General features: G+C 34.0%; 1 protein-coding gene across 2 annotated transcripts; it reads left to right on the top strand.

Moving 5' to 3' along the window:
• Positions 1 to 4042: 4042 nt before the first annotated feature.
• LOC115979803 (BUD13 homolog) lies at positions 4043 to 13700 on the top strand. 2 transcript variants are annotated; one of them, XR_004089201.1, is made up of 10 exons: positions 4043 to 4161; positions 4837 to 5064; positions 5180 to 5915; positions 6995 to 7059; positions 7152 to 7219; positions 9392 to 9495; positions 11510 to 11582; positions 11666 to 11846; positions 12115 to 12439; positions 12872 to 13700. XR_004089201.1 is itself a non-coding variant. In XM_031101860.1 (9 exons), exons 2-9 carry the CDS (start codon positions 4857 to 4859, stop codon positions 12198 to 12200), a joined length of 1521 nt encoding a protein of 506 aa, XP_030957720.1. In that variant the 5' UTR covers positions 4043 to 4161; positions 4837 to 4856; the 3' UTR covers positions 12201 to 12601. The 2 variants fall into 2 exon arrangements, 1 of the variants encoding a protein (XP_030957720.1); XM_031101860.1 differs by lacking the exon at positions 12872 to 13700 and having other exon boundaries at positions 12115 to 12601.
• The last annotated feature ends 469 nt before the right edge of the window (positions 13701 to 14169 follow it).

Below are 14169 nucleotides of genomic sequence, written 5' to 3'. Positions count from 1 at the left end.
TTTTGTTTTGTCCGTGTGTGCGCTTTTTATCTTTATTTTTTTTAGTACAAAGGGAAAATTTTAAGTTTAACTATAAAACTATGCTGTTCCTTAAAAAATAAAAAGAAATTTAAAAAAAAAATAAAATTATACTACAATTTTACTTAATATTTTTTTATTATAAGTAAATTTTGATAAATTTATTATTAGATTATATTTTCTTCTAATAACTCTTCATGCTTGCAAAAATTTTAGAAAATTAAAGATTAATAGTTATGTCCTTAATAAATTATTTAAATTACAAGTTTTTATAGTTTAAAATTATGCATAAAATATACTACCACGTTTTCTTTCTATTATCCATGTTAACATGGCTAGTTTTTCTTAATGAAATGCATTATGTTTTCCCTTAAAAAAATGCATAAAATATAAGCATATATAATATACAATTGGCACAAAATTGAACATATATATTAAAAACATAATGCAATTCAACGGTTAGATATTCAAAATATGTAGTAATGTTCATTTTTTTAAAGGAAGTTGTAATTTTGTATCTAAAATTTGTCTGAAATTTTATTTAACCAAACAGAAAAAAGCACTTACTGAAAGCATTAGCAATGGGGATGTAAAATCCTTGAAATTGCTATTTTAGTAACAAACACACTAAAAAGAGCTTTACTTGGGTGTGTAAATCTTTTAGCGACTATGAACAGTAAAATCCTCTATATATAGGAATCACTATAGCAAAGATGTAAAACTAAAAAAAAAAAAAAAAATTATTTTCTTTCTCTCTTCTATTTCTCCTTTCTTATAAACACTTTCAAACTTTCTCAATCCTATCTTCTCTCTCCCTCACTTTCGGACTCTCTCTTCTCTCTTCTCTCTCCCTCTCACTCTCTGACTCTCTCTACTCTCAGCTTTCTCTCTCTTATTCCTAACTCTCTCTCTCTCTCTCTCTCTCTCTCTCTTGATTTTGGGTGGCAATGGATTGGCAAGGTTGTGGTGGCTTGACGAAGCTATGGTGGCGGTGGATCGGAGAGGTTGTGGTAGCGGTGGATTGGCAGTTGGCTTAGTTCTTTAGGTGTGATTTGTTTGGTGGGTGTGTTATTTGGGTTTGGTTTGGCTGGCTAATCTAGGTCTAGTGGATTTGGATTTGGAATTTTGGTGTGATGGTTGGTTGTTTGGTGTTTCAATGGTGGTTAGTGATTTTGGTTGTTGTGGAGAGAGAGAGAGAGAGAGAGAGAGAGAGAGATGAGTGGTTTTTTGTTATTATTTTTTTAGTTTCTATTATTTGATTAGGTTGTATGTAAAAATAAGAACTTGGATGTATTGTTAAGTGAGTTGGTAAAATATCACCAGTGGGTGTTGTACAACTGGTACTGAGACTTCACCACATCCCAGGTTTGAGTTCCTGCAAGAATTGTAATTGCAATTTCTAGTAAGTCCCATAAACCAATAGAGTCTGGGGTGTGTGTGAGTTCGGAGTCTCTAAGCTCTAGTTTGAGCTAGTGGTACCCATGGGATTACCCAAATGTACCGTGGGATATAGGACAATGACTGCCACACGCGAGTTTTTTTTTTTTTTTTTCTAAAAAAAGTGAGTTGGTAAAATAGATAAAATAATTTTTTAGAGTACAAAATATGTATTTTTTTAGATCCATGTATGTGAATGCTCTAAGAATACCAACTTAATAAACATTCCGAGATACTTTTCATATACAAAACTCAAGTAAGACACATATACAAAAATTATGTCCGCATGCAAGCTCCCCCCTTTTAGCTTCTTTTCAAATTTGTCTTTTACGAGTTAAAATCCAGCCCATCAAACCAAGTAATAATATCTGTTTACAATTCTTTTTTTCACTATTTAGATAGACAGTAGGCGCATGTATATAATGCCTAGGCTTTAATATGCTTTAAAAATAATTTTTAATAATTATGTAAAAATAATAATATTTTTGTTATAAAACAAATTTTGTAATTTTTGAAATTATATGTTTATAAATAAAATTATACGTATTCCTACCTTATTGGTGTCCTAGTTTTTCAAAAATTGTTATGTTGTCGTACTTTATTTGTATTTGTACACGTGCCCATATCCGTGAAATGCTTACTTCAAATTTGAACATATTAGTCCAGTAGTTTATCTTTTATTTTATCTTTCCGGAACCTCAAATGCATGATAGGATACATTTTTGTGTTCCAAAAATTGAATCACACCTCAAGTAAGTCAACTTTAGTCACATATTGAAAAAATATATAACCACTATATCATGATCGCTTTATCACAGCGTTCATGATAAAAAAAAAAAAGAAAAAAGAAAAAAAAAAGAAGGGGTCTTCCTAAACCCTAGATCTACAAATTTTCCTGAACGTTAACCTATCATAGGCACACATAAACAAATTTTCCAATTTGTACATATCTTCAAGAATATAAAATTTTTAAGAAATAACCTCTAGAAATGCAAAAGTAAAAGGTACGAGGAGATCAATTTCCAAAAAAGCAAAAATGGTAAAGTATTTCACAAACTTTCAATGTACATCATAAAACATGGTAATCACCATTTAAAAAATAATAATAATAATAATGAGAGATTTTATTGAAATAAAGAACACAAAATAAAATAACTTAAGGTCAATCACAGATCTCTCAGGACCGTAAAAAAATGCAAATATTTTGTTCCCTCTACATACATACATATATACATACATACCCATGGACTAGACAATTCTCATTTAACAAACCAAGCGCAAACATAAAAGCCAACATAAGAACTCAATTGGTGCTTAACTTTGTAGTTTTAACTCCTACTAAAATCAAAAGAACCACATTAAGACTCCAAGTCTAGCCTAGGGTTACACAGTTCAAACATAACATAAAATTAACAATATAAGTTGAATAGCAAGAAACCAACATAAAGTGACTATGTGTGTGTTTGGCATTTGCTTAAAAAGCCAGTTTTTTTTTTTTTTTTTTATTATTTAGCTTATTTTTACTACTATTCATGAGTCTCATTATACTTTTTGATACTATTCATAGATTACACTGTACTATTTTAGCTACCTTTTAGTTTTATCTACAGTACTTTTAGCAAAAAGTTTTCAGTTTCAGGTAAATAATCTGTTTCCAAACACGACCTACATATGATGAATCAAATATCCATGCTTGCTTAGTAGATCACTTAAGAAATATACTCTCTCGGCATAGTTGTTCCATCATTTTGAAACCTCAATAACTAAATTAAGACGAATCGAAACAACCCGTATTCTTGCTACATAATTTAATATATAATAAGGATCGGTTTGGAATTCACTTATTTTATTGAAATTGAAATTTTTTTGCTAAAAGTATTGTAACTAAAGGTAAATATTAGTTGAAATAGCACAGTGAGACCAATAAATAGTACCAAAAAGTGTAGTAGGACTCATAAATAGTAGCAAAAATAAGCTAAATAATAAAATATGTTGGCAAAAAATAAGCTAACCAAACAAACACTAGGTCTCAAATATAAAAAATGAGAACTACATCTTTCTTCAATAAAATCTACTAAAAATTTACTTCCACCATTCTATTACCTTCATTCCTTTTCTTCATTAACAAAGTTTGAGCACAAAGTTTCTTAGCAAATGAACAATTTAGAATAGTGAAAATATTCACACTCATTACAAGATGATTGTGCCACAAAGAACATACTTAATTTATCAAAATCAAAATTGCAAACATAATCGCCATTTTTTCAAACCATAAAGACCGAAGGGAACAAAGAACTGAAAAGTGAATCGGTTTTTTGGTGAGACTAATAGTTGAAATGATAATGTCATAAATAATTTAATTAATAATTTTAAAAATATTGTACATTAACTTCATAATTTTTTAAAAATAATTTGTACCTAAAGTTTTCTCATCTCTTATGTAAGAAAATAAAATGATATTTTATATTAATGGACAATTTTAAGTAAATTTTTATTCTATTTTCAAAGAAAATATAAAAAGTTTTTTTGAAATTTTTTTTTAAATCAGTTACTTTTTACTTATAATTTTTTTTTTTAAACCGAAACAAACCCACCCAAGGAACCACCTTAATCCGACCCATTTGTACCAATTCAAATCTGAAAGTCGGCGAGAAAAAGAAAGTTAGCGTGTAGAGCAGAGACCAAAACCCTAGAGCTCTGTATCAGGTACGATCTTTCTCTCTTTCTCACTCTTCTCTCTTATATATGGAGAGATTATAGATATATGTGTATGGATTAACTTAATTGCGTTAACATTTAGGAATCAACGAATTTGTTGTTGTTGTTGATGAATTATGAATGATATGCTCTATTCATATTGCAATTAGATTGTTCTAAAAGGCTCAATTTTGGGGGGTTAGTTAGGGTTTTGCTGATTTTTCAAGACCCATGAAATTTCAATCTTAGAATCAACATGGGTGCAACTTGAACCCGTTATTGCCCGGTTTGTGTTTGATTTTTTGCCTAGGAGACTGTTGAATTTTATTAGACTTTGCCGTTATTGTGCTGGAGCTAAAACTCTAAAACCCTTTTGATGTTGTTAGAAGTAGAATCTATTGGAGTAACGTTTTATTGGGGTTGAGCTTAGAACCCTTATTGCCGGGTTTGTGTTTTTGATTTTTTTTGCTTATGAAACTTGGAAACTGTAAAAATTTAGTTACAGTTGATTTTAGCAGTATTAGACTTTGCTATTGTGCAGGTAATTGTGATGGAGCCATAACTATACAACCCTTTTGATGTTGCTAGAATTAGAATCTAATGAAGGAGTAATTTTTGTATTTGGGTAGAGTTTGATAAAAGCAAATTGGGGGTAATAAGAATTTTGTTTAAATTTTGTTTTAGGGAGGTATTGATATTGAATAATGGCGGCAGCTGCATCTTCGGGATCCAACTCTCTTAAAGAATATCTGAAAAGATATGGAATCAATGATGAAGAGGATAAAAAGAAAAAGAAGAAGAAGAAGAAGGTCCAAAGTAAGCCAGATGCAACGGGTCTTTTAGTTGTGGATGAAGATCCAATTTGGCAGAAAACAGTCAATCTCGAAGAGGAAAACAGCGGCGATTCAGCTGGTAAATCAATAACATTTTGAAATTTTGATTTTTAATTTTTAATTTTTTCCTAGTTGATGGTTTTCCTTTTCCACTTTGGGTTAAGTGTTCTATTATTATGTTATTGAACATGTAGATGAAGAGAAGCCACAAGTTAATGAAGACATTGAGGTTAAGCGGATGAGGAGGCTTGAACAGTTGAGGGCCAGACGTGCATATAATGCCATATCAGAGGATGGCAGTGGTTGGGTTTCGCTCTCTCCTAAATGCTTGAATTCTAACGACCCAAATTCTGATATGTCTCCACCTCGTAAACAGAGGATTCGAAATGACACACCTTCACCAGAACCTGAGCAGGATTCTGGCAGAGATAACATTGATTTGTCTCCTCCACGACCAAACCTTAACAATGATATGTCTCCACCTCGAAAACGGAGGGTTCGAAATGATAGCCCTTCACCAGAACCTGGAGTGAAGCTTTCAACTGATTTGCTGAATTCTGATATGTCTCCACCTCGTCGACGCCAAGTATTGGCAGACAATGATAGGAGTAACCCTGACATTTCTCCTCCACGACGGGGTCGTCGTGGTTCTCCATATCAAGATGTCTTCCATGCTCCCCTGGGGTCAGACCTTTCACCCCCAAGGAAAAGCAGGAAGGATCTTGGGAGACCTGGGTCACCTGACCTTTCCCCTCCACGTAGACGCTCAACTGAAACCAATGCTTCACATGCATCTTTGCTTCCTGACCTTTCTCCACCAAGGAAAAGCCGAAAGGAAGCTGCCGTGGAAGAACAGCGAAAAACAGGTCTGATTTCTGGCAAAGATATGAGGGAAGAGATTGCCAGAACTAAGAAGAATGATTTGTTGAGGTAACAATTACATTAAGCTGTTAAAATACTGCCCCCCCCACCCCCTCCTTTTTCCACTTTTAAGGTTGATGAATTGTGTTTGCCATCTTTATTATATGCACATTCACAACCTGATCAGTTGTGAACGTAGTTGCTTATTTTGATTAGTTGTGTTTTATATGGGACCTTTTCTGCTCTATTGTAGCCAAAAATGATATTGTGCTTTTGATGATATTATGGTTCAAGTGTTTGGCCATACTATACTCCAGTAGGGAGTCATTTGAGTTATTCTCGATGAACATGGCTGTGTACACCTCAGGTCGAGTTCCCATTTATCAAGCTTAGTAACAGGGACTCAGTTTGTTGTTCTCAAACTAGGAAGCTTGGTCAGCTGTACGGTATCCTAATTCAGGCTTCCATGAGGTTGCACTTATGATCTTGTGTGATAGATGGAATTCTCGGTATTAAGCTTGTGCATGCATGGGTTGGCTATGTAGTCTGCAATTGCCAAACATTGGCTTCTCCTTTTATAATTGAAAATTAGGGATATTTCTCTCTATCTCTTTTGGTTTCTCTAACCCCAGGGAACTGTTACAGCATACAAATGATTTTGTATAGTGTCTACTTTTGTCTGAGTGTATATGTGCATAGGCATTAAGTGAAATACTCATGATTTACAATCTTCACAGTTTGTAAGGCCCATCTCATTCCACGTGTATGTGATTTGAATTACACAAATACAAAGGGCTGATCTTTGATAGGAAAAAAGGTGAATCTGTAGAAGCCCAAATGTATCAACTTATTAGGAAAAAAACTATGCTCTTTGGAAGATCTATCTCCTTATTGGTGTTTTGGTCTATGATTTTTTCTTTTTTGTTTATAATGTGTGTCTTTCTTTTGGTGGGTCCAAGGTGATAGAATCACCGATTTATATTAGTATAGGCGATGATTAGTTTTTATCATTTTGGTGTTTTGGTGGACAAATAAGATGTAGGTTTCAGGCTATATGATTCTGCTTTTGTTTAATTTTTGGTTCAAAGATGTGTATTGTCTGATATATATTCCTGTGTGCTTATTAAACAATAATTATTCCTGTGTAGGTTTAATGAGATGGATCCTTCTATAAGTGGTCGGGGTGCGGAGCCTACATATCGGGATAAGAAAGGTGAAGAAAAACAAATTTCTTAATATTCTAAGGTTAAGTCTTCCTTAATAATGTTTACATGCTTGATTGGGTCTCACTCCTTAATGCTGCAGGAGAACGTATATCGAAGGAGGAATTCTTAAAACTGCGAAAGAAAGTAAAAGTAGAAGAGAAGCCCAAGGTACTTTGGAAAAAAACCTTGAATTTGTTATACCTATACACACTTTTTTTTTTTTTTTTTTTTGATAAGTAAGAAGAAAATATTATTAAAAAGGGAAAAGCATTAAAATACAAAGGGTTCACGGTAGTGAACAAAAAGACAAACAGCCACTAAGAAAAACTAATGGACGAAAGGAATTCCATAAGGGTAAAACAATCCGAAAAACCCCAACACCGAGACCAATCAAAGAGGGTCCGTTGGCACAAATCTATTAACTGAGCCACAGTTTTCCCCTTATTCTCAAAAGAACACCGATTCCGTTCAGTCCAAATATTCCACATTAAACAACCTGGAACTAGATTCCACACACACACACACACTTGATTAATAAGTTACATGCATCTTGTTTGTCTTGAAAGTTGAAACGTGACCTTACCATTCTTCCCATTACTGAGGGTGTAGGAAGTGCCATTTGAGCTAGAGCTCATTGGTGTCATCGTCATCATTTATTATTGTTTCTAGTACTATTGCTACTATTATAATAATAATTATTATTATCTATTAGGGTCACAATTTCTTCCTTTGCTTGCTGTGGGGAGTGGGGCGTGGTATTATTTCTGGATTTTTTTTTTTTGGTGAGGGAGGTGTCAAATTTCATTGAAAAAGCTACAGATGAAAACAAGTGTTTCTTGATCTTAAGCCTGCTTGATGCTATGCCAGCACTGTGGTACTATCACCCTCCCATAGCATATGGGACTCACACGTGAGAGGGTGGTCTCATAAGATACCTTTTGGCGCAACTGTGGCTCTGCAGTGTTTTTCGTACTAAATAGTCAAAAGAATTTCGTTTTAGTAAAATAATTAGATTCTTGTGAGTGAATGAAATTTGTGTTTCTAACTGATAATGTAGGAGTCCAAGAGTTCATTTATGTGTTTATTGTTCATCCCTGTGGCTGATGAAAATTTCTGTATCTTTTTTCCCCATATTTTGGTGGTCAAGCAAGAAATGTTGCATAATCTTGTTCTGATAGCAATCGCAAAGTTTCCATGCTTTAAATTGTTTAGGATAAAGTATTAGTGCCAATGAGTATCAGCTACAGTCTATTCAACTTTAAATTTCCTTCTTACCCAAATTTTCTGCCTTGGTTATATTTCACCGTCACTCTTTTGTTGTGTCATTGGAGTGATCTAATTCTGATCTAATTCGGAGGACTGTAGGAAGCTTCCCTTCTGAATTCACTAGGTTTTATATTATATTTTTGCATCATAATGTTAATGTTTATTCCCTAAATAAAATATTTTGCATTCATTCACAAATTAAATGCTACAGATGTGACTTTGCAGAAAGTTTACCGTCTATTTATTTCTGTTGAGTAGTTGTCTGCACAACAATTTGGGAAATGTAATTCATGCTCCTAGGTTTTCTTCAGTTATGTGATGCCTATTTTAGCTTTGGCTCGCTTAAGCGATGTCTATTTAGGCTTTGGCTGAATAATCTATTAATTTTTTTTTTCCTGAAAAATCAAAAGATCTGTGGTTTTGACTAATGTTTAGTTAAAATGGTAGAGAGATTGGTTAAAAAAGAAAAAAAAAGAAAAGAAATGATGCCGTCTAGCTATGATAGTTTTCCCTTCTCTCTTCCTCTTTTTTCCCCCTTTACATTTCTCATCTCTTGTAAGAACTAAATTGTTTATGGAGAGAGCCAGTCTTGTACTGATTGCAAGCTGATGATGTTCATCGATGCTGTGAAAGTTTTACTTTATGTCATCCCTTTTTCATCTTTTGTGAGATTTTATTAATATTGTAATAGTTGTTTGTAAGTTGTCAAAAAAAAAAGTTGGTGGTTATGACTACTACTGACTGCCCAAAAAAAAAAAAAATCTATTACAAAGCTTGGCAGAGGTTGAGTTCTGTTTTCAAAGGCTTAAAATGTGATATTGTAGAGGAGGAGATAAAAACTTGCATAAATTTGAGAAGTAAAGGCTTTTAGATATATTGATTGCATCATGGTTGAGGATCTTAGGGATAATAGTGAGCAATTTTAATTTATTTTCTTTCTGAAATGTTTTAGCTTGTATTTAAAGCTTCTTTCATTGATAAGTAAAGTTTTCAAGGCTTTTAGGAAATTTTTTATAGGCTTCTTTCCTGGATTTAGTAGATAGTTAATATGCATTTGCTGCATGTTTTTGTCAGGAGATTAAGTTGGAGTGGGGCAAGGGCTTGGCTCAAAAACGGGAAGCCGAAGCTAGGCTGCAGGAATTGGAATCTGAGAAGGACAAACCATTTGCGCGGACCAGGTAAAACTAATGATACAAGATATCATATTGTAATATATTAATATATATTTTAAATATTTACATGTGTTCTATATTCTGATAGATGTAGCTGTAGGTTTCTTTTTCTAGTATCTTTCATGTTAATTTTTTTTTTTTTTTTCCAATTCCTATACATTTTATTGTGCCACAGACATTTGGGCATCTTGGTTGACAATATGTTTAGAGGATTTTTTTTTTTTGCTTGAGTAGTTGTGATAAATGGATTTTCTCAGTGTGAAATATAATCCAGCACAATTAGTGGGTAAGCATATAGGTGCTGACCTGCAGTGGTCTGTTTCTCTATTGTGCCTCACCAAATTTGAGATTTACAATGGCATGGTGATAGTCAATTGGGTTGTGCTATCTTTATGGTTTTGATTTCCATATGATGCTGTAATCATCGGGTATTGTGGAAATCCACTTGCCTATGAAATTAACCATAGAACTTTTCGTTGTTATTATTATTATGATTTCTAGTAGGGGTTTTGGCACCTTCTGTCTTACATATGATATTTTATTAATGATTACTCATAAAAGGAATGTCACTTGATGGTAACTGCAGATGCAAGAATGTTAGTGCTGGTTTAACCGCATCCTAATTTCCCCTTGCATCGTTTCAATCAGTTGAGTTTTTTTTTTTTTTGGGCTGGGTGGGGTGGGGCGGGGCTTCTTGTTATAATTGGCAGACCTCTCTGTAGTGGAACTGTCTTCCTCTGGCTTTAGAAATATATTTTTTGTTTAATGGTAGTTTACTGAGTGTTAAGTTGATTAGTGTGAGAACAATTGGAGGAATCGCAATCGGGTTTCCCATCATTATAGGTATGCAGAAAAAATAAGGATTGGCATTAAGTCTATATCTCTTTGCACTAGTGATGGTTGCAAATGATATAATTTTAGTGGATGAAATTAGAAGTGGAATTAATGCCAAGTTAGAAATTTGATGAGACGCTCTAGAATCTAAAGGCTTTTGATTAAGTAGGACTAAAATAGAGTACATGGAATATAAGTTTAGTAAAAGTAGAAACAAAAACAAAGGGGTGGTAAGACTTGATGGCCAAGAGATACTAAAGAGCGATAGTCTTTGATATCTTGGATCAATAATTCATAAAGATTGAGAGATTGCAGAGGATGTGAGTCGTAGGATAAGACTCATTAGAGTAGGGTGGATGAAGCGGAGATGCGCATCAAGAATGTTGTGCGATCGTATAATACTTATTAAGCTAAAGAGAAAATTTTATAAAACTGCCATACGATTAGCTAAATGTTGAGCTATTATGAAGCGACATATTTGTAAAATGAGTATAGTTGAAATGGGAATGTTAAGATGGATAAGTGGAAATACATGGAAAGATAGGATTCAAAATGAGGAAATTCACTTAAAAATAGGTGTAGTGCCTATTGATGAAAAGATGAGGGAGGATTGCTTAAGATGGTTCGGTCATGTTTAGAGGAGAGCGACTAATGTACAAGTAAGAAAGAGTGAGTTGGGCTAAGTTGAGGGAATGAAAATAGGTAGAGGAAGACCAAAAAGCACATTAGTTGAAGTAAGAAAAAAATGACATGTCAATTAATGGAGTAATAGAGAGTATGACTTTAGATAAAGAAGAAAGGAAAGCATATGATTGACCATAATTAATTTGTCGAGGATCCATAGCTGACCCGAAAATTTTGGGATTAAGGCTTTGTGTTCATTTATGAAGCACCTGACATGCATGGTGTCTGAATTCGTCTCTGGGTTTAAGGTTTTTTACTGATTATAGATTACTTATGTGACCAAAAAAAGGAAAAAAAAAAAATCTAAATCGTCCATTTGATGAATAATACATTAACTGTGTTTCACTACAGATCTACCCATCTTCTGTTTGGCAGAGACAGCATACTACTTTCATTTTCCGGTCTTACTATGCGTACACCTAGTGCCTTGTAATAAATAACATCTGCGTTCTCTACTTATCAAAAAATAAAAATAAATAACATCTGTGTTCTCTGTTTGCAGAGATGATCCTGAACTCGACAAAATGCTGAGGGAGAGAATAAGAGATGGTGATCCCATGGCACATTTGGTGAAGGCAAGTAATTGACTTGCTTATTTTTTGTTGTTGAAATCAAAGAATTTAATACTAATTTGACATATCTCTTTGACATGGTGCAGAAAAAGCATCCTGAACTAGTTCTCCCAAACCTAGGGGATAATGAGAAAATGAAGGAATCAGGGTTTGTTGTTCCTCAGGACATTCCTGATCACAGCTGGTTAAAACGAAGATTAGATGCTGCTCCAAATAGATATGGTATAAGACCAGGAAGACATTGGGATGGAGTTGACCGTAGTAATGGTTGGTTCATTTCCATCATCCTTTAGTCAGATGTTTCTTTATTTTTCTCAAGAAGCTATGGATCTTGCCTTATCATCTTCCTGTGTGCCATGATGTGGTGATCCCAATCATTTACTCATTTCCCTTTATAGTGAACTTGTGTGAGTGAGAGAGAGAGAGATCATTGGCCACAGGAAGATTCTTATGCACTAAAGAAGCAAAAAAATTATTTTGAAAAGTATGTTTAGCTATCAGAAGTGATTAATTTCTGTTGTTTTACCTCTTGTAGGATTTGAGAAGGGATTGTTCAAAAGGATGAATGAGAAACGAGCCACAGAAACAGAAGCATATCTTTGGTCTGTCTCCGATATGTGACTTGGAAGTGTATGGATTAAGATGATGGCAATATGCTTTTTATGCATTTCTGGAAAAGACACCAAGGATTCTCAGCACCAACTGAAAATATGTTCCATAAATTAATTGGTGGCAGTGGTGTGCAGTTGAGCTTCCTTTACTGCTCAATAGCAGCAGCTGTTTCCTTTGCAATTGAAATTCTGTACTCATGATGCTTAGTTGTAGAATTCCAACTCTGCAGAGATGCTGTAACAATCCAGGTAATTTTTGTTGCTTGGCTGCAGATTTCAACTCTATGTTGTTGTAAAGAAACATAGTCCTGGCATGTGACCATAGTGATCTTTTAGAATGTCATATGGCCTTATTGAAAGATCTGAAATCTTTTTTTGGCTAAAAGGTCTTTAAACTGACTTTTTTTTTAATAGCTTTTTCATATTTTACATGAAAGTGGTATTAAAACTTTCCTTAAATGGTTCATTAATAAATGTCCTAAGGACACATGTTAATTGGACTCTTGAACAAATATTTTTCATGATTTGTATCATTCTTGTAACCGAGTGGCATATAACAATTTAGTTGAAGGTATAAAAAAGTATTTTCTCATTTTAACTCTGCTTTGGAGGAATTCTGAAAGCAAAATATGAAGTTGTCATGAATTCTACGTACTCATAATTTGATTCATTTCCAACCAGGATGCCATATGGATTACTGTAGATCCATAAGGATTATAAAATTTTCAGTCGGCAGGCAGTTAAAGACTGACAAGTCCTCTCACTAATGAGGTCCAGATATGTGAATTGCTTGATGTAGATACCAGCTGAAACTATTATGGGTGTGAAGTAAAGAATACTTTCCATTTTCCTTAGATCGCAGTGGTCAGACACTGTGTATCTACTCCAGTGATGATCTCCTGCATTTTTTTTTTTTTTGAAATGGAACTTATAGCATAAACCAAATAGAAAGGAGTACATCAGAAGGGAGCCAGCAAGCAGCTGGGACCATTACAGCAGATCAGATTGGATTAAAGATGATACAACTGGGGGTGTAACCCCTTTCCAAATAAAGGTTTTTTCTTTTCCACGGGCAAAGTGAGCAAGCTCGTGTGCAACTTTATTATGGTCTCTGTTCAAGTGCTTGAAAGTGCAGTTCTCAAATGTGTCTCGAGCATGCTGGATCTCTTGGATAATGTGGCCCAGGTTGCTTCTGCTTTATGCAAAATGAAGATGGGTATGGCATGTGGGGGCTAATGGTGTGTACCTTAGCAAATGCAAGATCAGTGGCTAAGATCTCTGTCAAGCTTAAGCGAGAAGGCCAGACACAAATTTCCTTGAATATTGTTCTCAAACATGAAGCTTACAACAATGGCAATCCTTTTTGTATGCTTGTTAAAAACCCCGACCAAATAACTGAAAATTATAACAAGACAAAACATGATTGATTTCAGATTTTGTTGGTCTGTCTTGATAGCTAGCTTACACTATGAAACTCGGCGTATTGGCAATTTGGAAAGCCCATGTTGGATCCCTGACTTATTATGCAAGAAAGTCATTGTCCAAGAAAGGTCACCGCCTCCCCCCTTTTGTTTAAAATGCATTTCTCGAATGGATTTTTAAAAATTAAAGTTGAGAAACAAATTTTGTCACATCCAAAAATGACTACCATGTTCTCATTATTTCAAAATAATAATAATAATAATAATAATAAATTCCTCTCCAATTAGGTTATGTTCCATACTAAGGATGCAAATAAATAAAGGATATGAATACGATGAACATGGCAAAGCCAAGTTAACAATATGCAACATAGTTCATCATCCACCCTTTAGGGTGGAGTCTTTTGGCTGAATATTGCTAAATTTGAAGTTAATTTGTGTTATAGGTACTGTTTCAACTTATTTAGGAATCTGAGGAAAGAGAGTGAATTTCGGCAATACCATTGCCGAAATTCAACAAAAGTAGGAGAGAGAAATTTTTGATTTTCGGCAACACCA

This window comes from Quercus lobata, chromosome 3 (genome assembly GCF_001633185.2).
Source record: "Quercus lobata isolate SW786 chromosome 3, ValleyOak3.0 Primary Assembly, whole genome shotgun sequence".
NCBI classification, from domain to species: domain Eukaryota; kingdom Viridiplantae; phylum Streptophyta; class Magnoliopsida; order Fagales; family Fagaceae; genus Quercus; species Quercus lobata.
Note: the sequence above shows the minus strand (reverse complement) of the source record. Positions and strands in the feature narration are given on the sequence as shown.